The sequence below is a fragment of the Equus quagga genome, chromosome 3 (assembly GCF_021613505.1).
Source record: "Equus quagga isolate Etosha38 chromosome 3, UCLA_HA_Equagga_1.0, whole genome shotgun sequence".
Taxonomy (NCBI): Eukaryota; Metazoa; Chordata; class Mammalia; order Perissodactyla; family Equidae; genus Equus; species Equus quagga.
The window spans coordinates 12,173,426-12,197,935 of NC_060269.1; the positions used below are offsets into that span (position 1 = coordinate 12,173,426).

The 24,510-nt window shown below is 38.8% G+C and overlaps 1 protein-coding gene across 1 annotated transcript in view; it reads right to left on the minus strand.

Annotated features, from left to right (window-relative positions):
- Nucleotides 1-24,510, minus strand: part of SEC24D (SEC24 homolog D, COPII coat complex component) — a 100,730-nt gene that overhangs the window by 40,046 nt on the left and 36,174 nt on the right. The window contains exon 9 of the mRNA XM_046656664.1: nucleotides 3,431-3,569. Within this exon, the coding sequence (XP_046512620.1) occupies nucleotides 3,431-3,569 (139 nt within the window). The remainder of the gene's footprint in view (nucleotides 1-3,430; nucleotides 3,570-24,510) is intronic.

A 24,510-nucleotide genomic window follows, 5' to 3' on the forward strand; every position in this document is an offset into this window, starting at 1 on the left:
TGGACCACCGTAGAGAAACAGGGTGTTATAGTACTTGTGTTTTTAAGTTGCCACAACCAAAACATAACTGTCCCTATTTAATTACCTCTTTTAAAAGGAATTCTAGCTTTTCTAACTATTTAAATTTTCAATACACTTAACAGAAATACACATTGGTTATTTGGATTATACTATTAACTATGATATTTATTATCCTTTAATTAAGAGATGGCTTCAGCCATGGGGAGTTTGCAGGGTCATCTTTTAATGTTTGGGCTTCAGAGTAGAGAGGATTACTGTATTAGGGAAAGACCACACCAGGAAGATCTCAGCTGAGGAACTCTTAATTTGATTCAAATGTCTAAAGAGGTTGGTTCTGGCAAAGACCTGGAAGTCATCCAGTAGCACAGGAACACTTATGAGTCACACACTGAACACTTGGACAAATATGGCTTGGTATCTCTGTGAAAATGAACTGTTGCTGCCTCGAGATTAATAGGGCTGGCTCTGAAACCACTGACAAGAGACGTATTTAGAATAACCAGCAATGCTCTGGTTTCAAGCACTTTGTAAAGAACAACATTTTCATTTGTAAAACCACAGAAGTAATGTCTTTTGTTTTAAACCCAGCAACTCAGTATTCTTTATTTTCAGTTGGGAACTAACATGTGGATTACAACAGGATTGTTTCCTTAGATTGGGCTTAAAAATAATCACTGAGGCTTGATTTTTTTTTTTTAAACCATTCATGACTATTTCTTTTTAAACAAGTTTTATAAGATTCCTGCGTACACATGGATCTCTGAATTGGGAAAATTCAATGTCTTAAAAAGATCACGGAAGTGGGAAACAGACAGTCTCAGCTGAGCTCAGTGATCCATGAGAGGCTTAAACTGCTATTTGGTTACATTCAGATGAGATGGGTGATGCTGCATTGGCTGTTTTAAGATGTGTGGTGCAGTAATTTCTATACAGTTTCTATAATTCTTTTCCAGTTACAAGTCTGCATGTAATACGTGAAAGTTCTTTTCCTTTAAAATTAAGTAATTTTGGGGCCAGCTCCGTGGCCGAGTGGTTAAGTTCGCACGCTCCGCTGCGGCGGCCCAGGGTTCGGATCCTGGGCGCGGACATGGCACTGCTCGTCAGGCCACGTTGAGGCAGCATCCCACAGCCCACAGCTAGAAGGACCTGCAACTAAAATATACAACTGTGTACAGGGCGGGGGGGGGGGGGGGGGGGGGGGGGGGAGATAAAGCAGGAGAAAAAAAAATGATTGGCAACAGTCGTTAGTCCAGGTGCCAATCTTTAAAAAAATAAATAAATAAATAAAGTAATTTTATATTCATTAGCATTTAATACTATCTGTCACATTTTATAAACCAAAATTCAAGTCACCCCATAAATTATGCACTGCCAAATGACACTTGTCTTCCTGCATGCCTTCTGGCCTCACATGCTTCCCACTGTGCAATCTCTGGACACTTTGGAGAGAAATAGAGTGAAACCATGTGACCAAGCCTGCTGGCTTCTTCCTAACTCTAACAAACCTCTGTCTTCTCTAACCCTAAATGAAGAATGTAGGTGGCAATATAAATCTAAGGGAGTCCGGCTTCCTTGCAAAGACAAATATTTGAGCCTAGTATGAACAACCCTATTGGAAAGTGAACACAGCAGCCTCCTAGCAGCAGATACCCAAGGGAGAGGAATTTCTTGTGCAGACATTCAAGAACAGTGAGTGGTTTTTCTCTATCAGGAAGTGGCTGGGCCTTTTAAGGCTCTGAGCTGATACTTTGGGTATGAGGCCAGGGAGTCACACCACATTGAAGATCCTGGATGTTCTACGTGGACAGATCTTGGATAGATTTTTGATCACCTTCCTAAGAAAGTTGAGGGCTTGAGTGAAGACACTGAGGAGCTGGGCACCTTGGTGGAGGCATTTATCAAAATGCTCCAGGAAAGGCCTCTGCCTTCTCATGCCTTTCCCCCCCCAAAACTAAAGCACAGGGAGGTGAACTGTCACAGGATTCCTGAAATCCAGGTCTCAAGATTGCGTGATAGCCAAGGATTTGGTTGCAGATTTCATCAGGATGGCAGAAGGAACAAGATCTTCCTTAGAAAGAGAAGTAAGGGTGGAGAACCAACAGAACATGGTCTCATTGGTATATCCAAGTTGTACTGAGTATATGCTACAGTTGGAGCAAGGAGAGAGACTCCCAAGAGGACCATAACACAGTCTGTGAGGCTAGAAACCAAAGATTCCACTCCACAGCAAGGTATTTTTAAGAATAGACGAAAGATCTTTGTGAGAAAGCCTCACAATGCCCGTCTCTGGCATTCTAAGGTGGGCAAGGCCATGGACCATGATGTGGGGGTGGGGAGGAGGGTGGACAAGGAGACAAGCATTGCTCATCCACCAGGAACACGCACAGAGCTGAGATGCTATGAATGCAAGAACATAGGCAGAAACTGTGCTGGAGTTCACTCGCCCTTAGGCAGTAGCAAGCAGCCACAGGAGTTACAGCTCCTGGGCAGAGTGCTACACATTCCTCAGATCTAACAACCTGCAGGAAAGCATGTCTACAGAGATGAGAAAAAAAAGAAAACACAGAGAAAACTCATGCTCTAATAATCATCATATGGTTCTAGAAAGACTCTATACATGTGAACGAATGTGGGAACATTCTCAGCCTGAGAATATGCATTATTTGACACCAAAGAATTAAAACTATAGACATGTTACAAACATAATAAATGTAAGCGCTTTTAGCAAGTTTGCAGTTTTTTCAACATCAGTAAATTCACACTAGTATGAAATTAAAAATATAGTGAATCTGGGAAAGCCCTTCATAATAATTTTTTTCCTTCTTAACCAATCCAACATTCATATTGGGGAGAAAATCTATATATGTGTTAAAGCCCTCAGTTATACCTTAGCTTTTCTTAAATACCGATGAGCTCATCTTCAAGAATATTTCAGAGGAATGAGAAAGAGAAAAAAAAACCTCTCAGATTTATCATCTGTAAACATAGATAAATACAGGTAGAGAAGGTGCTTCTTTATAATTTCCCTGGAAGGAAACCACACGCTTCCTTTGGGAAATCCAAGCCCCTGTTTGCCTCCTAGAAAAGCATGAGACCCACATGGAAGTTGCCGTGTTTCTTAGAAAACTCAAAAGGAGAGAAGTAATTTTATTTCTCAATCTCCTTCCACAAAGGCTCAGTTGGAGGCAAAATGAAATTTTACCTCTTATGTTCACAGATGATAAACCTGACAGATTCTTTTCCTCTTTCATCATTCCTCTGAGTTATTCTTGAATGTGAACTCATCAGTATTTAGGAAAAGCTCAGGGATAACTAAGCATTAACATGCATATTTTTTCTAAGTTGAGAAGTATAATATGTTTCATTTAATAAAGAGCTTTCACTATGAGCACTTATTGGCAGCACTCACCGTCATTCACACAGTTGCAGAATCCACACTGATACCGCCTTCCTCCTTCAATGAACTGCATAAACGGACACATGTAGGCTTTGCACCTGTTGCATCGGACTGGTCCATTCTCTCCGTGATTCACCAAGTAAAGGGGAGTCTGTAAGAAGCAAGTCAAATTAGGAAATAGGTAGGTATAGGACTTCTAGGTATTTTAGAAATCCTACATAATAATGGTAATTTGAAAGTGGTTTAATGGCACTCATTAAGGAACTCTTAACTCTTAGTGTTCACGAGGAGAATGAGGATGCCTCTCTGGATACCCTGTGAACTCAAGGCAATACCCAAACAAAAATTAACTTAAATTTCTATCTCATTTATAAGCATATACGTATATACGTATATTTATGTATATTCACTTGTATGTGTGTGAAGACAGAAAGCGAGAAAACACAATAATGTAATAATACTTAATAAAGCTTATGTTAGAAATGTCCTGGACACCTTGTAACACATATTTTGTTAAGTTTGTTCATTGACTATAAATAAAGAAGTAAATTGTGTCTGATTTTAAAAGCTCTAGTTTGCATAGCCCTGTAAGCTCTAGTTTGCATAGCCATGTGCTGTTTAGATAGTTCCATCAAAGTATACAAAATGTTTCTTCAAAAACGCAACTATCTGAAGAACTATTCAACAATGTTCACTTATTTAGGCAAGGAGGTTGATTCTGCCTTTCTGTTACTTTATCCCATGACAAAATGTTCCACAAAGTCCTCTCAATGTGGCTGGTCATGCTTTGCCAGAACTGAAAAATAAACATTTCAATTGCTTCTTCCTCATAAACATGCGTAGAAACCATTACACATTTTTTACAGCTTGAAAGTGAAAAAGCTCAGCATTAGAAGTCTGCCTTGTTTCTCAACTCTCCCAGCTTTCAGAATAAAACCACAAAGATTCTTCTTGTTTTTATAAATCTCCTTAAAGATAACATTTCTAGAAAAGCTTGAGAATTACTGTTTGGCACATCAACTAAGTTTTTCTTTAAGAAAAAGATATAAATAAAGCAGACTGCTTTTTAACGGAGGCCTGAAGAGCAGGAGGAAGGTGGCAATGGGAGTGCGGGAGAAATAAGGCCATTTTCTGCTCATCTTAGAAAACCAAGATCTACTGTTTGTCCCTGCCCAGATGTTCAGTGCGAAAACTAATCCACCACTGAGGTTTCAGAAATGAGTTGTGAGGTCTCAGGGCAGGAAAAACGAAGTTTAGTATAATACATAAAAGAACCAGGGAAAGGATAAAATAAAAAATCACATTCACAGTCACTCCCCACTGCCTCTGCACTGCGTGCCCCCCACCTCTTGCCTCAAGGAAGCCAGGAGATGGACTGGATTTTCTTGTTTATGGTCTCTTCTGGTCCCTAGCATGGGTGCAGCTCTGGTGCCCCACTGGGAGGGTTGTGACAAGGATTAAATGAAGAATATATGTGCAGTACAGACTATTACTCCCGGCACCAAATTATTGGATAAATGGTAACTGTTACCATATCTGTACAGAACAACCTTTCCTCTCTCAAAACCACTCAGCTCAGGAGTGATTATACTTAGTAGGAAAATTATAGTTTGATAGGTTTTGAGATAGGCTGGAGTTTCTAAAGGCATTTCATTATATAAATATTTAAAGTAGCTAACATTTTGTGATAAAATGTTATTGTAAAAATGACCTAGAAGACCGGGAATCTGCCTTTCAGGAGATTTTGATACAATCTAATGGCTAAAAGTTGAGGGGTCCAGTAGATTTTAAAAACACTCTTGGAATTTGATTTATGTACACACACACATTCGAATATTGACATAGACAACATTTTTTAATACAAACTTTTTGTTTGAAAGGCATAAAGTGACAAAAGCTTGTCCTCTTTAGTTGGTAATTATAAGAAATAATCTGAGGGGACAAAGGGAAGCAAACAAGAAGGTGTGGGTGCGGATGCAGTAGTAGTGTACCAGGCAGTCTAGACAAGGAATACAGAATTAGGGTAAGACGTGCAAGACACAAACACGTGAAGATGAAGGAGCTTTCTCTGGATCCAAACTCCACTCATCAACCGTGCCTTTGGTTGCTGTTCTGTTCTACAGCTTCCACTCCTGAGGTCAGGAGATGCTTTCAAGAGTTAAACGAGGGAGAAAGTCTGCACTTGGCATTCACTCCAGCCCAGTTTGCTTCTCCCATCCTTTATTTTCAAAGAGTTCAAAGGCTATAATCAATTCCCTGGGAGATGTTAGAAACAAAATATGAGGCAATTATTTGCTAGAGAAGGCAGAGGTAATGGAAGGAAGACTAACCTTATTTTTACTGATATGATTTACTTAAAAGCAGGCCCAGCCTAAAATTACTGTGAAATTGTGGGCAGCTAACACCTAAGCATTCCAGTCCTGGCAGATGCAAACTTGCAGATCCGAAATGAATGTCGAGTAACAACCTGGAGTCGGGTAACGACTACATCTAGGCTGTTAAATACACTTACATTTTTTCTATTTTCACTCTTTTGAAAACCGGATGATGGAGAGGTAAGTAAGGACTTCAGACAACTGAGGTGACAGTAAAGAATGTTAAAAGCTTTTTAACTGTTTACATTTTCTTTTGGGGCAACAGGAGAAGGGTTTCTACATTACACTGTCTTGTTTCATCTCTCTCAGGCTATGTTGAAAACCACCAGAGATTGTTCTCTGCTCTCTGCAGACGGCTGCTTATCTACTCTACGGTAGTATGCATGAGCTCATAAACAGCTAATCTCATGTTCTTCTGAGCTCAGCTTTAGTGCATGTAGCTTTTTAAAAAAAATCAAATTACTCTCCAAAAAGTTCCCTAAGTTGCTTTTTTTTTCCCCCCTTACCAAGGGCATTGCATCATACTTACTTAAGGAATATTTTCAAATTTTATAATTTTGTTTATAAATGTACTTTAATCTTTTGGCCTCTAGTATTCCTGCCTGCTCTTTCTTTTCTGTTCTTCTCTTAAATGGAAAAAGTGAAAGGATGGAGAGCCTAGCTCTAAAAGCCTCATCTGGTTATTCTTGGTTCTGGTCCTGTGTGGCATGACTTTATACAGCACGAAAGTGACGAGGAAGCTGAGGAAAGAAGGAGGAGAATAATATTTGAATCTTTTGCTTGTATTTTTAGATTACCAGGGCTATGCCAAATGCTTTATTGGTACTAATTTTAATGAAGATGCTTTAATTGAATAAAATGTCTCTCTTTTTTGTGCATGTATAACGGTCGATTTTGGAACCCAAGCAAGAATATAATCTGCTGAAAAATGATGTTCAGTGTTAAGATGATATAAGTGATTTAAAAAACAAAACAAAACAAAAAACTTGAGGTTATTTTTCCATGTAAAAGGAGTAGACAACAAGACGAATCACTCAGTAGCTCCTTGGTACTACTCATACAATTTTTAAAGTTTTCTGATTTTAATACAGTATCAGTTTTCCAAGTCTTCCCGGCATTCTCTCACATAACTTTAACATCCATGCAGTCAGTGCCAGGTATCCTGCGTGCCTCGGTGAGGCCTACAGTCCAATGGGGGAGAAAGACATTTATCAAACAAGTGAGCAAACATGCAATTAAAAGAGAAAAGCAGGAGTAGAAAGAACACTTGGGAAATCATCATTAATAAAAGTTCTCTTCAGCTTAAAAGGCAATGTTAACCTATTCACCGATTGTATTTCCAAAGCAAAAATAGAAAAATGAAGCACAACATAGAAAGATCCCACTTGGAGAATTTTTGTAAAGTTTGTAGCCTACATATTTTTGTTTGGGCATCTATATAACAAAGAAAAGTCTGAATACACAAGTCTTGCTATATAGTCTCTGTTTCAGAAAAGTGAAGAATCAGAGAAGGCAGTTAAATACTAAAAACTGATTATACCAAATCTGGAAAGCTGAAGAAAATATGACGGTGTTTTTGTAGCATAGATCCAGTAGGTGGCACTGTGCAACTAAAAACCAAAACCAAATTATAACAGTAATGCCCTCGTCAGGTAATAAAATACTCAAGATAATTATGCTACATTCATTTTATGTAACTATAATAATATTTAACTGGATTTATGTCAGATATTACCACCACAAAATTAAGAAACCTATACTTTTCTTGAAAAAAGCCAATGGTTAAAAGATAGTCTGGATGAAACAAAAAGATTAAACCTGAAATACAGGCCATTTTAAGCATAAATTGTATAGAAATCACAGAATGTACCAAATTTACTGAAGATAATAGCCAATAAAAGCTTATTTTAAAAGTTTCTAATCTTCTACCAACTTTTCCTTGACTATATGTAGGAAAAGAGAGGCATTGTTGGGAATGGCAGCCCCAAAGGACAGCAGGCAGCCTAAAGGGGGTCTGGGAAGCAAAGGGCAGAGGAAGCTACTGCTCCTGTGGCCAGCGTCCACCTCCTGCTCTCCACATCAGCATCCCAGGTCCAAAATGACAAAGCAGAGACAGGCAGGCCTGAAGAGTGGCGCTCAGCAGTACACTGTGAGGATGAAATGATTTTCTAAAGCAAACATCCTTCTTCCTGTTGGAACATGAAATCACAGGCCATGGTGTGGATGAAGAGAGAGGCAAGACACAGTGGTCAGTCCTGAGCTTTCAGGAACACGTTGACTTGGCCACATTACACCTGCCTGTATCCACGATGTTGCTCAATGAAAACTGTCCCCATGGCCCCTTTCTTCTCCTGTTTGCTCCACTACCCACCTCCTTATTTCTCAGCATCACAGTTCACCCGAGTGCTAACACACACACACACACAGACTCACTCCTTAACCACCTACTCTTCTCTGTCTTCTCGTACTTGTTCACTATTTTGAAAAAAAAAACCTATTTTCCATTTTCAACGTACACTTCTCTTCCCTTTCTTCTCCTCTTTTAGTTCCTTCATGAGAAGTTTCCAGGAAAGCCACTGCTGTCCTAGGACGATACAGTTGCCCCCACGTGACCACCACTCTACTTAACTAAGTGCCTGAAAGACATATCTCATCTAAATAGTTCCTTGCAATGAGAGCGAAAGTTCTGCCTACAGTGGTCCTTAAATCAGATCACAAGATTTACAGCAAGATGACTCCCAAAATGTGACATGATCCTGCAACTTGATAACGCATCATACTCAACGTCAGACCATATTCCCCAGCCCATCACTGTCAGCGCATGTCTCTAGCAGCAACAGTTTCATAGCATCAAATGCGATTTTGGCACGCGGCTACTCCTTGGCATTGGAGCGCTGCTTATTTTTTGGATCTATCTCAGGAGGAGGTCAGTTGGTAATTTGGATTAATTGGGGGATATAAGTAGAAGCATGGAAATGGTATGTGAAAAGATAATCCAGAACCTGTGATGAACAACTACCCTTTAAAAATGTTAAACATTCAGACTATTAGGCATGCTGGAAGACAAGCAGAGTCAGATTCTCAGAGGATTATGCCCAGAAGCTAAAATGAAAGGAGAGTCTGGATCAACTGCGCTTATTAAAGACATCACCATAGGAAGAGAAACGAGAAGCAGCTTGGATGTGTCTTCTATTTTTAGCTTTACCATATATGACAATCGGTCAGCCTCCACGGACAGAAAAGGTGCAGAGCAATAGGTTTCTTCTTGTACACGTGTTTCTACATAGCAGCACTGTTTTGTTCAATTTTTTAAAATAAGTATAGCATAAAAGAATAATATTTTCTGCATGCCTTTTAAAAATCGTATTATGAATCTTCTAAAAAGAAACAGAGCCTGATAATAAAACAACATACTGTATAAACTCTAAGAACATACATATATATATATATATATATTTATACTTTCCAAGAATGTTTTTAGCTGATTCTTGTTAATCTAAAACTTCACGTTTTCATATTTCCAGAAAATTAGTTTGAGTGTTTGTGGTACTTGAGAGACTATTATCAATTTTTTTCTCTTCAACGTTGCTGTTAGAGAGTTTATTTATTCTTGTTACAACTATGTCTAGAACTTGTATTGGATCTGAGTATCTCTTTAATTTAGAAATTAGTCTTTGTTGTTTTGGGGGGCTTTTTTTTGTTTTTTGTCTATCCAGTATCGAAAATCTTGAAAAATCTTACTGATTCAAATTTATAATATATGTAAGATCATAAGTGTTATCTGTTTGATTTGTAGTTTAAAATGCTTTCATATACAGAAAATCTCAACTTGATGTCGAGGTGTTGATAACCCAGGGAGTGGGAACTGCCATCCGTGTGGTTCAGAGGGAATGGAGGTCAGTGATGGGAAGTGACTTGTCTGACAAGCTGCAGAGCTGTAGCTCGAATTCTCATTCATTCATCCCAGCGATGGACCCTCTCTGTGCTCTACACACACACGCTGCCTGCAGACTGCTCTGCAGAAGAGCATGCAGACTCAGAGAAACTGCCGCTACCCACGGTCTGTGATGTGCATCAGGCCCTCAGTGCCCCTGGCAACCAGTAAGCGTCTCTTGTCAGTTCTCTCTCTCTTTCTCTACAGGAGTTATTTTATATCTTTTCAACCCTACTTCATCCTGCAAATAAGCTCCCCTTCCACTTCCTTCAGCAGATAATTTTCCTTCCTCGTTAACAAAGAAAATAGAAAACTTCAGATAGGAATTCCCTTGACTTTCCCCCCATGAATTTACCAGCATCTACCTAATATTTTCCTTTCTCTCTCTTTCTCTGTTCCAGTAGAAGGGGTATCTCTCTCTCCTTCTGACTCTTCTCAAGACCCCGTCTAAAGTGGGACCGAGTCTCAATCCGGCCCGTCAGGACTGGCTTAGGCATCGCAGTCGTGTGTTCCCATATCACCTTGTGCCTGAGAACCTCACCACAGCAGTTTACTTTCCAGTATCATTACTAAATGCTTAGATCCACGCCTCACAGGTCTAACTTTTTTTTTTTTATTGTTGTGTCCCCTACAGCACAACACCTGAGAGAATGGGCAGTCATGGTTTTTGAATGAATGAACAAAATATCTATCAGGTACCCACAAACAGACTGTCATACAGCCAGGGCAGCTCATGATAGGAGCTGAAGCAAAAGACACAAACAAAAGAAGAAATGACTGCAGCGGGTAGCTGGGCTGGTCAAAAAAGCTTCTTTCAAGGAAGGCATGGGTAGTTACAAGGAGTTTTACTTCCACTGGACTGACACTCTCAATCAGTGAGAGCAGCATAACAAGGAGAAAAAGCTGGGATGTGTTGGTGGCTAGCAGGCAAGAAGCCAAGTCGAGCTGAGATGAAGGGGGATCAAGAAGCTGGAGTAATGCTGGGCAGAGCCTTCAAAACCAGGTGGGGCGTACGTCCTGACCGGCCAGGTTTCATACAGACTCTCCCTCTCTTCCCTCTCACCTCAAATCAGTTGTTACTGCATGGTAACTATTGTGACAGAAGATAGTTGAAATTTCACCATTCCAACTAAAATTTCACCATTCTAACATCTAAACTAAAATCACGTCTTTGGAAAAATGGTACATTCGTTATAGGTTTTGAAACCTGCTTATAAATTAGTAAACTCTATCATGTTTTACAGTTACCATGAGGGATTTTTAGAATTTCGGTTTGTTTCATCATCTCCTATATTTTATTCCATTCATAACACCCTTTAAAAAAGAAACACAAAAGATATTTGAATATTAGTTCTAATTTTTAAATTAAATTTCTAACTATAAGAATTCACTCCTTAACAGCATAGGTAAGCTTCAGGTTCACCACTGATCCCCAGGCCGAAGTTACAGAGTAGATTCTCAATAGGTATTTGTTGAATGGATGACAAGAAAAGGAAGCAGGGAGGGAGAGAAGGTGGGAAAAACTGAAGTCTAATGAAAAAAAATGAAGGAAGAGGAAAATACGGAAGTCACGTTTGGACTTGAGGATATCTGCCAGTCCTTTTATCAGAGAAGATTAGGTCTGAGTCTGATAAGCTCTAATATGTGGAAGTTCAGCCCAAAATACAAAATACATACAAAATACAAAATACAAATAACCAGATTAAGAGACTCTTCTCTTGGAATGGCCAAAAGGGTCGTAAAGCAAACACAGCTGTGACCTTTTCACCAGGTCCTGTAATGCCAGGAAGGCTTTCTAGGGGCAAGGTCAAATCAGACTCTATGCTGATGTCTATGACAGGGCTGCTCCTGGTGACAGGGCATCCATAGTTTCAAAAGGAAAATAAATATCAGTACAGTTAAGAGAGCACCAGCATACCAGCTTTCCCGAATGGAAGTCGTAGCTCACGACTAAATTATAAACCATACGTAACGATTCTTAACCCAAAAATGGTCTGTTTGGATTGGGTTATGCTGATTCAGTCTTTCACATTATGGTTCTGTTTGCAAAGATCAGCATAGTTGTTTTGCCAGAACAAATGTTGGAAACTTGAGTAAGACACTCCCACTCACGATATTCAGGAATTCCATAGCTGAGGGACATTTTCGCACGTTTCTTTTAAACCTTGACCTATTATAGTTTATCTTTAACCCCTAAGGGAGAATTCTACTTTGTTGTCTAAGTATAGACCACTTGCAGAAGACATATTTAATTGCTATAAGAATGCACAACATTCCACAGATGATGAAAATACATTTTAGACTTAAAAACCCTATGAATCATGTTTGTTTCTTCCATTATAAAATAACTGGCAGTTTTCTGTTCCACAAAGGAAAGCTGTAAAATACTCCACTTTAAAGATGAAAGGGTTAAAGATAATAAGCCTAGAGGCAAACTCCCTTTGTCTCTCCGGCAGAACTACAAGTTAGAAAAGTCTTCCCTCCATTGATCTCACTTTATATGGTCAGGAAAACACCTTCCAAATATTTTGCTCTGGGCATGAGTCAAGTCTTTATTTCAATGACACCTTCTCCAGCAGGGCTACCTGACCACTCTATTTAACGGGACACCCGCATGCTACCCCGCCCCCAGACAGTCCTCACCCCTCTCCCCTGCTCTACTTTTTCCTTCCTCCATACGTTAATTTTTGTATTATCAGGTTCATTGTCTTGCCTCTCTCCGCTAAAATGTGAGCTCCACAAGGGCAGAGATCTTTGTCTGTTGTGTTCACTGACATATCTCAGTACCAAAAACAGTATCTGGCACACGTTGGGCGAACAATAAATACTTGTTGAATTAAATCCTTGTTGGAATAAGGTAGAATAAATAAATAGTGTTCCATAAAAATGGACACTGCTCATAAACTATCATCTCATAAACTATCATATTAAATAACAATGCATTATTGCCCAGATTGTGGTGTACAAAACAACTGAAAAACTCCTAAAGTCCAGGTGTGATTATACAATTAAAAAACTGATTCTGTAAATAAGTATAACAGAAAAGTCAAATTACCATTTCCCTTTTCAGAGTAAATACCTATGAAAGCTATTTATTTATCCAAACATATCTGAAGCTTTTTTTTTTTGGTCAGGAGAGACTGGCCCTGAGCTAAGATCTGATTCCAATCTTCCTCTTTTTTTTGTTTTCTCCCCAAAGCCCCAGCACATAGCTGGATATCCTAGTTGTAAGTCCTTCCAGCTCTGCATGGGACATGGCCATAGCATGGCTTCATGAGCAGTGTATAGGTCCATGCCCACGATCCAAACCAGCAAAACCTGGGCTGCCAAAGTAGAGCACGCAAACTTAACCACTCGGCCATGGAGCCAGCCCCTGAAGCTTTTTATATGACTTGCTTTTAGAGTGGGAAAAAATAGAAGACTCTAAGAGTGACGCAGTCCAAGCTGCCGTCAATGTAAATACTGCTTAGTGACCCTCCCTCGTGGGCAGCCCGGTGCACTGGCTGGGCCACTCCCAAGTGAGGCAGCAAATCATCTTTTGTGAGTTAATTTAATTAGATCAAATAGTCAAAGTCATTTGGAGGAAAGACTTCAAAATAGGGTTAAAAGAAAGTTGAGAAAAAGATTTTCTTTTAAAAAATGTGTGTGACCAATTGAAAAGCATCTGGAGAAATAAATACATTTATATACTTATCATATAAATGAGCTGGAAGGAGAAGGAAGATGAAGTCTTAATTTATCAAATAAATAGTAAAACTTGATAAATATGTGGTAATACACATCTATCCTTTTCCTTTAAGAAAGGAGAAATGTAAACAAAACCATATGTTTGAAGTTATTTAGATAAAAGAGTTTTTCAAAACTTTTTAAACTATAGAGGACAAGAGAGTACGGAAGGAAGTAAACCAAAAGAAACTTAACTCTCATTCCCATGGTAAAGACCATAAGATACTTCCCTTTACCTCAGTAGGTCAGTTTAGGATTAAGAAAAGCAATCTTTGTGGTGGAGGAGTTTCATGATATCTACATACACTAGATTTTATAATTATGGCTCTTCTCTTTTTACCTGTATTTTGCAGAAATATTGTAGAATAAAGTCAATGATGCTTTTATTTTCCCATATGATGAGTAACATTTTGAAAATTTTAATCCTCCTTTTTTTCACATATGTCTCATGTATCCTCCCCCTCTTTATTTCATAAACACACACAGACACACACACACACACACATATATACTATATCTCCACATTTATAGTGAGATGATAGTGAAAGAAACAGATGTTGGAAGAAAGAATAAAAGTGAAATCTAAGGTAAACTTATAAAGGAATTTTACTGTCTAGGAAATTCTTTAAGCAACCGTTATCCTAGTTGGCACAGCTGTTTTTGTCTGCCAGCAATGCTAAAAGCAAGGATAATTTGCAGTGAGTCCTCAAATGACTATTTTTCATAAGAACATACATGCAGGAAATAAAATATTTTCTTTGATAGAGAAAAATGGAAATTCAAGTAAATGTCGGACGTCTAGATGGAGATGACTCCAAAATGCAGGTCCCTGCCTTAGCTTGGCTCCTCGATTGCCAGTTTCTTTTTTATTTGCTTTGTAACTCATTCAGTATCAAATACAGCATTTGTACACAATAAATACAATAAATGAGCATGGATCTCTATGGTGAAAATCTCATCAAATTACTTGGCCTCAAAAGGCCAGCCTACTTCCATATATAAATGATAGTGTGTAACGAAAATATCATATTAAATATTTATTTAGCACTGAAATCTTTTTTTTTTTTTCCTTTTTCTCCCCAAAGCCCCCCGGTACATAGTTGTGTATTCTTCGTTGTGGGTTCCTCTAGTTGTGGCATGTGGGACGCTGCCTCAGCGTGGTCTGACGAGCAGTGCCATGTCCGCGCCCAGGATTCGAACCGACGAAACACTGGGCCGCCTGCAGCGGAGCGCGCGAACGTAACCACTCGGCCACGGGGCCAGCCCCTAGCACTAAAATCTTCGCAGAATTGTTTTAGGTCCTAGGAATGCAATAGTGGGGAAAAATCAGATGTGGCCCCTACCCTCATGGAACTTAGTGGAAGAAAGACATTAATCAAACATACAAATACAAAATTGCAAACGGTGATACATGGTATGAGGGGAGCTACAAGGAGCATAATGTGGGAAATCCTGGAAAGCTCTCCTGAGGAGGTGACTTTGAACTAAAATCTAAAAGTTGAATAGGACTTAACCAGGCTAAAAGGACAGGATAGTGCGTGAGAGATTGAGGGAAAATTATTCCAGCAAATGCTCCTGAAGCACCTTATGCAAAACCAAAATCTATATAAATGTTTATGTAACGGTGGGCGCTTATCATCTGAAAAATAAAAACAGGAAATAGTGATACAATATCAAATGGCAGATACCAGGCAACACTTCTTTTTAAAAATATAATGAGTAGCCCTTTTCCTTATATGTGAATATAAATGTAGGGTCCACATCAGTTTCCTCCTTCTTCTAATATAAGATACGTAGCTAGAATCACTGAAGGGGTACAATAATACCCCTCGTAAATGTACACATTTCAGGTAAACCTAAATTATTGTAGTTTGCATACTTCTTTTCCTTGTATATAGTAGACTTCCCAAAATTAATGATTTAATAAGGTCATTTAGTAAATTCCAAGGAGGAATTTAATATTAGCAAATAATCATAACAATAATGATAAAGATGATAAGAGTAACTATCTTTCTTATAACAGCTTATCATAGTTTTAAACAACTATCAGTTAAGTGGTGCTATCATAATTTTATTTATGAGAAAAACAAGGCCCCAAAAGTTAAGTCCACTTTTCAAGGTCACACTGCCAGAAGTGGCAGAGTCCATTTGTGCGCCCAACCTCAAGTGACCCCCCAGTTCCTGCCCTTACCACCTCACTCAGAATGATGCTCAAGTCCTGACAAAGAATCACCTCAAAAGTCTCTTATGCTTCAGACAAACTTGGGTGTCAATTGCAGATGTTCTCAAATTAAAGGTTTGCATAGGGTTTTCTTTTCCTTCCTTCCTCCCTTCCTTCTTAAAAATAAGATTAAGTTTGTTAATCTTTTTAGCCTTTTTTCTCTTAGTCAGTGAGAATTTGATGCGTAGGAAACTTTCAAATATATATAAAACCTTCAAATATTTGATTTTCTCCTACTTGATTACTAAGGGGACGCATCAACCACATACATTTTAAGCCTTTGTATGATCTAAATATCGAGAAAAGTTGACTGAAGTTAGACTCATGAAGCAGGGTATAAACAGTGCATTCCACTGATTCCAAAATCCTATCAATCGTAAGAGATACCAAAGCTTCCAACCGAACATGAAACAGCGCTAAGAAGTCATTGTTAATAAGACATATTCCTGTTTCAGAAATGTTAAGATGTGAGAAAATGTGGGCCTCAGAATTGACAAAAATGACAGCAAGAGGCTCTAAAATATTTCCCCGCCTGTGGTGGTCCCTCACGGATGCCCAGCGTCCCACGTCCAGGGGGCTGGTCTCCTTGGCTCCCGTGTTACGGACACCGTGCCCTCAACCACCTGGTCATGAAGATGGTAAAACCCACACTTACACTCACTGAAAATTTAATCAAGGCAGAAGGCTTTCTTTTTTATTCTTGTTTCTCTTGAAGTTATTCTCCATTTAATAAAAAATAAAGATATACATGAGTAATTTTGTGATTGAGAAAATAAGCGTGGTGCATTTAGCTTCTAAACTGTATCCTAAAATAGAATCCTGACAACCTTTGCCCCGACAAATGGGATTCTCCCTGGAGGTCTGCTGTAAGACCGTTCTAAAAAGGGATAACATTCTGTTCTTCAGCTGCCAAACTTTTTCACAACACTTTTTCATAGCATTGCATCAACAGTGACCAAAATCCTTAAGGGGTAAGACTCAGATTCTAAAGTAACATTATACATTAAAATATTTTAAATGTTATATTCATAATTCTATTTCTATTTGAGTACATGCATTATTTTTTCACGTTTTTAATATCTTTAAAATACTGCATTGAAGCAGACAACTTAAGATTCTAATGCACATACTAACAAACAGATTTAGGCTTTTGAAGGTTTTATTTAAAAATAATTTAAGTTATAAATCTTCTTTAAGTTCTTTAAAGGACACAAAATTATGGAGTAATCAGTTTCATTTCAGAGCATATTTATCACTAAAGCTAGCTAAATTGAGGCTGTCTGTAAAAAATGCATAGTCTCATAATCTTCATGTGATTTTTAAGTGAATAATACACTCCAGATTTCTTCTCCTAAAAGTATAATATAAATGAAACCACTCTGGGTTGGGTTGTGCAATTTGTTCACAAGAATTTCTAATAAGATATAGAATGTGTGATAAACCCATTGTAATCCACGCTGAATGCCTGACAAAGAGTGGAAAAGTAAAGTAGACACTAGCAGACTTCTAGATTTATAGGACATCAGAGCCAGACTTCTCCCTCTTGGGAACAGAGATCCAAGGTCACAATATAAGGCACAGCAGAAACCTAAAGCCATTTCCTGGCTCCTAATCCAGTGTCCCACCATTTGGTTACCATCTATTGTGCTTTGGAGAAAGTCAGTCTTTACTGGTTCCTAAAATATCTTTATATGATCAAAAATTATTCCTACTTGTCTTGCTGTTCTGCTCTTCATAATGAAATATAACCTCTCTCATTGATATGTGATAGAACACATCTATGATCTCTCAAACGATTTTTTCTCTACCCATAGAGTTTGTTAGAGAGGTGGATGAGCTTACAAGTGAAGTGTGTAGTTATTTAAAAGTATGAAATAAAATAGCCAAAGTAGGACAAAAACTTATACTTCATTAGCAACATACTTATTAATGGTCTCAAACTGTTGCCAAGGAACTTAATGATTAAGACCTTCTGTGCCAAAAATATTAATTTAGAGGCCTAAAATAACTGGAAATCAATCACTGTTCTGTAGTTAGGTTTATCTTTGTCTTTTAAATATCTAGCAACCCTGAGGAGAGAGCATTTGTTCAACTAGACCTTTACTGTATGCCCAGCCCACCACCGGATGCCAGATGGTCCCCACCTTCAAGGAGTACTAAGCAGTAGCTTGAAGCCAAAAGACTTCAAGAAAAGAGGTCTAAGACCAACATTTCAAGATAACTCATGAGCTTGCAGAAACAAAAGGCTCATTGCTAAAACTACTGCCAAGAAGAAAAAGGAATGCTATTTTATGTGTTTAACCAAATAAAACCTCAACAAGCTCACTTACGGCCAGATGTAGTTTGAAAGAACTTGGAGTTTGGAATCTCAAGTTCCAGCAGCATTACTTATTAGCTTCATGACTTTAATAAGCCCCAGAATCTGCAGAGTTTCTACATCTATAAAGCTCAGATAACACCTACTTCACAAGCTGCTATGTTCCTAAAAGAAGGATGACACAGACAAAATACTACAGTAAGGCAGAATTTTGTTCCTTCGATGCATCAAACAGCAGTGTAAACTCTGCTAAAACTGTCCATTCAGGCCAATGAGAAGGCTGAAAAGTCAAATGCATGACAGAGCAATCCTGCAGGCAATCGATACGAAGTCCATGCCTGGCGTCATGTTCTGGTGCTGGGTTTATTCTCTGACAGTCTTTTCCTTTCTTTCTTTCTTTCTTTGTTTTTTTTTTTTGAGGAAGATCAGCCCTGAGCTAACATCTGCCAATCCTCCTCTTTTTGCTGAGGAAGACTGGCCCTGAGCTAACATCTGTGCCCATCTTCCTCTACTTTATATGTGGAACGCCTGTCACAGCATGGCTTGCCAAGCAGTGCCATGCCTGCACCTGGGATCCGAACCAGCAGACCCCAGGCCACCAAAGCGGAATGTGCGCACTTAACCGCTGTGCCACAGGGCCAGCCCCATGTCTTTGCCTTTCTTGTTAACCCCACTTGTCAGTTCGTTGACATCCATTCCTTTTTCTTTCCAATGGCATCTTCTCACATCTACTAAATCTATCAGAATATGAACAATCACTAAGAAAAAAGAATTTAAACAGTATTTAATAACAGAACAGACTTCTTTATTCATTAAGTCGTAAGTAAGGTAAAACTTCCCTGAAAGTAAACCTCATAGAACGAAGTTACCCCTCTCAGAGCCTTTCTCACATTGCACAAACCTTAGCTGTGTGCTCCCAGATTTTCTGTAAGTCCTAGACGCAAGTAGTCAGTCTTGTTTTTCTCCTTATCCCTAAAGTCCACCTCAGTTCCTAGCACAGAATAAGTAAGGGATTATAAATCAAGCGAAATTTAAAGTCTTGGATAAAAGTTTATCTGCACTAATTAATTCAATAAGAAAGGAAATGACTTTGACTAATATATCCGTCTATAATCTACAAAAATATCTACAGATATTCCTGAATCTAGTCACAGATGGAGTAAAAGCTTCTGCCATCTGGTTTATAGGTGAAATTACTTAATTTCATGTATAATTAGATGTATGTAGTTGTCCAAAATGTAAATATTTCCTATTTTAAAGAAAATGCAAAATTAAATCAAGTATAATCTTCAATCCTTTTGCATAGGAAATCTATACCATTTCTACCTCAGTTCTTAAAATAGAGCATCAAAAATAAAATCACAGGGGGCTGGTCTGGTGGCACAGTGGTTAAGTTCACACACTCCACTTTGGGAGCTCAGGGTTCACTGGTTCGGGTCCCAGGTGTGGACCTACCCACTGCTTCTCAAGCCATGCTGTGGCAGGCGTCCCACATGTAGAGTAGAGGAAGATGGGCAGGGATGTTAGCTCAGGGCCAATCTTCCTCAGCAAAAAGAGGAGGATTGGTAGCAGATGTTAGCTCAGGGCTAATCTTCCTCAAAAATAAAATAAAATAAAATAAAATCACAGAGGACTAAACCAAAAAGCTCACAAGATAACCTATTACTTTTGCTGAAGAAATACCTCATACTTAATTATATTGAAAGTGGCAATGGGTTTCACCTGAAACACTCACAAAAAATTAAAATTATGGTAAGGACTCTGAAATATTAAACAATGATGACATCGATATGCCCTTGGAAATAGCATACATCTCACATCTCCAAAGCAAATGCTCACAGGGAACATTCTCTGATCATCCCTGCTCGGGGTAGGTTTATTTTTATAGGTCGTTGCTAACACAATGGCATGCTTTACAAGGTTCTGTCAAACAACAGAACCAACTTAAGAAAAATCTGCACTAAATAAATCCTTTTGATAGATGCCAAATCAGGAGATCTTTAAGGGTATCTTTTTTTTAATTGCAGTAATGATGGCAATATTAGCCAGATAAGGAATAAAATCCTAAAATTTTACTATCCCTAAGGAGGAGTCATTTATTATAGAGGCAAATAAAATGCTATGCATGTGGAGAATAACTGTATTCATGTAATCCATTTACCTCTAAGAAATATACTTTAAAACTTATTTCCTTGATTATAGGTGATAAATATCAAAACTCAGCATGTCCCTCATTTTCTGTTATTAACTATAATTGTTTAGTTTTGGGTTTCTGGCTTAGGTAATTAAATAAATTACAGTGCCATTTATGGATAGGTGGAAGAATGAACAGGAGCACAGAGGTCAGAAATTAGCTTTTGAATATGTTAAGTTTGAGGTTTCTATGAGGTGCCCAAGGAGAGATTTCAGAAAAGCATTTGGATGTCTGCATACGGGGCTGAGGAAGTGGGAGCAGATGAGGGGGAGTAACAACACGGTGACTTCGGTGACTTCGAGTTAAGGACTCCAAGAGTTAAGGCAGTCAGACTGCCCGGGTTGTAACCTGGCTCTGCTACTCAGTAGCTGTTGACCTTAACAAGTTACCTAATTCTGTGGCTCATTTCATTGCATCAAAAATGGGATAATAAATAGGTCGATGTGATGATTAAATAAATAAACATACAGTAAAAACTGAAAATTGTGCTCATTAAGTGCTGTCTACGTTTTTTGACTGTTATTATTCTCATCAGTAAGAGCAGCTGCTGCTACAGATGATATGCAGTCTTCGGGGGGGATAGAGAGTCTAAAGAAAGAAGAGAGGAGAACGGAGATCCCAAGTCCACACCTTGACGAATCCCAACAGCAGACGTCAGGAAAACAACAAAGGGAACTAAAAGGTTCCCTGTCTGTGAGGTAGGGAAAGTGTCATGGAAGCCACAGAGGAGGGGCTGTGAAGAAGGCCCAAATCTTTGCTGACACAGACTCCCATCCAGCTGGCGGGGGTGGTGTAGCAATGGTGGGTCCCTAATGCCAGTGGCTCTCCTAGGTCCAGTTAATGTTCAGGGAGGAAGACAATTCTTTTGAGAGTACCACCTTTAGGGACTGCTTTCTGGTATTTTAGCATCCCTTTCACATTTCTCATTTTTTACCTCTATTTCAACAAATAAAAATATATGGTAATATATATGGTATATTCAGAGCAATCTTGCTCTTGAAGGTCGAAGGAAAAAGGAAGGGCTTCTGTAGAAAGAGCTTCAATAGGGAAAATAGTACTATCAGGATACATTTACCTGCTCACTATGCAGAGCCTCTAGCAACATTAAAAGAAGAGAGCGTGTTATTTTCTCAAGTAGAGCTTCTCCCTAAGTCAGACTCCAAAAATAAGCCACCACTCTAAACTCATCCATTTATGACTTTGGAAAGCACAGAGACTAAAATGCAGCATAAGTTTTCTTTTCACTAAAGGAAAACCTCCTGCTGGTGAGCTGGTGGGGAGGGAGTTGTTTGTTTGATTAGATCAAACAAGTTTGGAAAATAGAAAGCACACGGACATTCAACGTGTATATGAAATGTGTATATGCATTTTGGGGGGAGCCTTGAACTAATGCTTGAAAGCTTTTGTCAACCAAAAAACTAAATACCAGGTTCTATTTTTGGGAATGCGTCGCTGAATAATTTCATCGTCAGTACTAACTGGTGATGACAAGAAGGTGGTCGTGGATTCTGGTTTTGGATACGAATACCTGTTGAGTTGTGTTCCACGCACACTTGACCTCAGCTGTCTTCTGGGGAGGGGATAGGGAGGGAGGAGAGTTTTTGTCAGCATGCAGCTGAAAACTGTGCAAATTCATTGCCACGAACAAGGTGCCCTGAAACTAACACTGCCCAGGGGCATAAATCCCAAGCATCCCATATTGATACGCAATCAACCTGCTGCCTAGGTTTCGTTCAAGGTAGAAATGTTACCTTCTCCTGATTATGAAGATCATAGAAGATCACCGTAAAAAGATGCAGACAGCATAGGAAGGGACGAGGCAGAGAGTGCATAGCTCCCCCCAGGAGAAGATGTGTCAAGGGTTTGGTAGAACATTCTTCCAAACACATTCATGTTAATCCATTTCCCTTGATTTTAGCATTCATATTTTAAATTTTTCACATTTCTGACATCTGTCTGCATCTTCAAATTGATAGATATAGTTACAATAGTGTTTGTCTTATTATCATATCATGCTATGCAGCTGTTAGAAATAAGGCAGCTCTATAGGTAGCGACACGGAAGGAGTGCCAGACATACTAACTGAAAAAAGAAGAGTACAGACAGTGTGTGTCCTAGATTATCATTTATATATTTTTTTTTAAAGTGTGGATACTTATATGTTGGTATACTCATTTTTCATTTGTAGAAGGAATTATAAAAAGTAGGTAAAGGTTATCTGTAAAGGTGAAGGTGGAGAGTAGAAAGGGACCTTTTCTCATTGTATATACCCTTTTCATCTTTTGAATGTTTACGTTTTACTTTTTTAAAAGTAATTGATTCATTAAAAAGCAAAAAAGAACACTACATATTATTATGGACACATGTGCATGAAGTGAATACACAAAATTACATATAGGGAGGACACATACCAAATTTATTGTAGTGCTTGCCCCTGAAGGAGAGGGAGGGAGAGGAATGGTCTGATGAAAAGAGACACCACATGATGCTGTGGAGTTTTTTTTTGTTTTTTTTGAGGAAGATTAGCCCTGAGCTACCATCGGCTGTCAATCCTCCTCTTTTTGCTGAGGAAGACTAGCCCTCAGCTAACATCCGTGCCCATCTTCCTCTATTTTATATGGGATGCCTACCACAGCATGGCCTGAGAAGGGATGCATAGGTCCGCACTCAGGATCCAAACTGGCGAACCCCAGGCCACCGAAGCAGAATGTGCGAACTTAACCACTGTGCCACTGGGCTGGTCCAGCTGTGAAGTTTTAATTCTCATAAAATTATCTTAAGCAAATATGACAAAATATTAACTTTGTTAATGATGAGTGGTATGTACATGAGTATGATATTATTCACCAGTACTTTTTTGAATAAAAATCTTGTTCAAAGTGTAAAAATTGAAATAAAAATAACATTTCATGGGTACTACTGATGAAAGTGGGGATGAAAGCCATTGTCCACACACAGCCATCAGAACTGTTAAAATTAAAAAGGCAACAACACCAAATGTTGGAGAGGATATAGAGCAACTAGAACTCTGATACAATGTTGGCAGGACTGTAAAATGGTACAACCACTTTGGAAAATGGTCTGGCAGTTTCTTATAAAACTAAATGAACGCGTACCCCATGGGCCAGCAATCTATTCACAGGTATTAATCCAAGACAAGTGAATATATGTCCACAGAAGGACTTGTAAGAATATTTACAGAAGCTTTTCACAAAAGCCAAAAACTAGAAACAGCCTAGCTGTCCATCACCAGAAGGCTAGATAAACAAACTGGTCCATCCATACAAAGAAATGCTAGTCAGCAATAAAAACGGAACAAACTACTGAGACATGCAATAACATATTTACGGCTCTCTAAAACACTATGCTGAGTGGGAGAAACCTTACACAAAAGAATGCATACTCTACAAGTTTATTTACATGAGGACCTAGAAGAGGCAAAATAAATCTATGGTGGGGAAAAATCAGAACAATGGTTGCCGGGGAGGGAGGCTGTGAGAAGGGTGGGAGGTTGACCGGGAAGGCGCATGAGAGAACTTTCTAGGGTAACAGTAACGCTCCATAGCTTGACAGGGCTTTGGGTTACACAGCTGTATTATTTGTCAAAATTCAGTAAACGTTTACTTAAGATATGTGCATTTTACTGTGAATAAATTTTGCCTCAAAAGGAAAAATAATCTGTAAGTGAATAGTGAACTCTGGTTAATAATAATGCGTGTTGGACTATTTAGGGGGAAGTGTACTGATGGTGCATTGACTCTGAAATGCATAAAAAAAGATGGATTGATGCACAAATGGATCAACATGAGATAAAACAAGAATGGTTAAACGTTAATGGTAGAATCTAGGGGGCAGGTATAGAGATGTCCACTGTGAAATTCTTTCAAATTTTCTGTATGTCTGAAAATTTTCATAATATGCTGAAAATAGCTAAAACATACTTCTAGTTAAGTTGTTTAACACACACACACATTACATATAGCAGGGAATTCTTTGTCATTACATATTGGTCTACCTTATTAAGTCAGTGATTTTCAAGGGGACTTTATGGGCATTATATTAAATTTCTGGGACCATCACATAAGAGACTCTACTTAAAATAAGTAAAGTAAATACTGAACGTACTTCTTGATTTACAAACATGAAACCACACTGCACGTAAGACTGGCTTCTAGGAACAGCCCAATGCCTCTTCCATGGCCAACTCTAACCATTCACCCTACTCGCCAAAAGAAGAGAAAGCGGCATTCTGCTACATTCATCAGGAGAGTGAGTGGTCATCTCAAAGGGGATGAAAGCCACTGTCTCCATGGACACCATCTCTC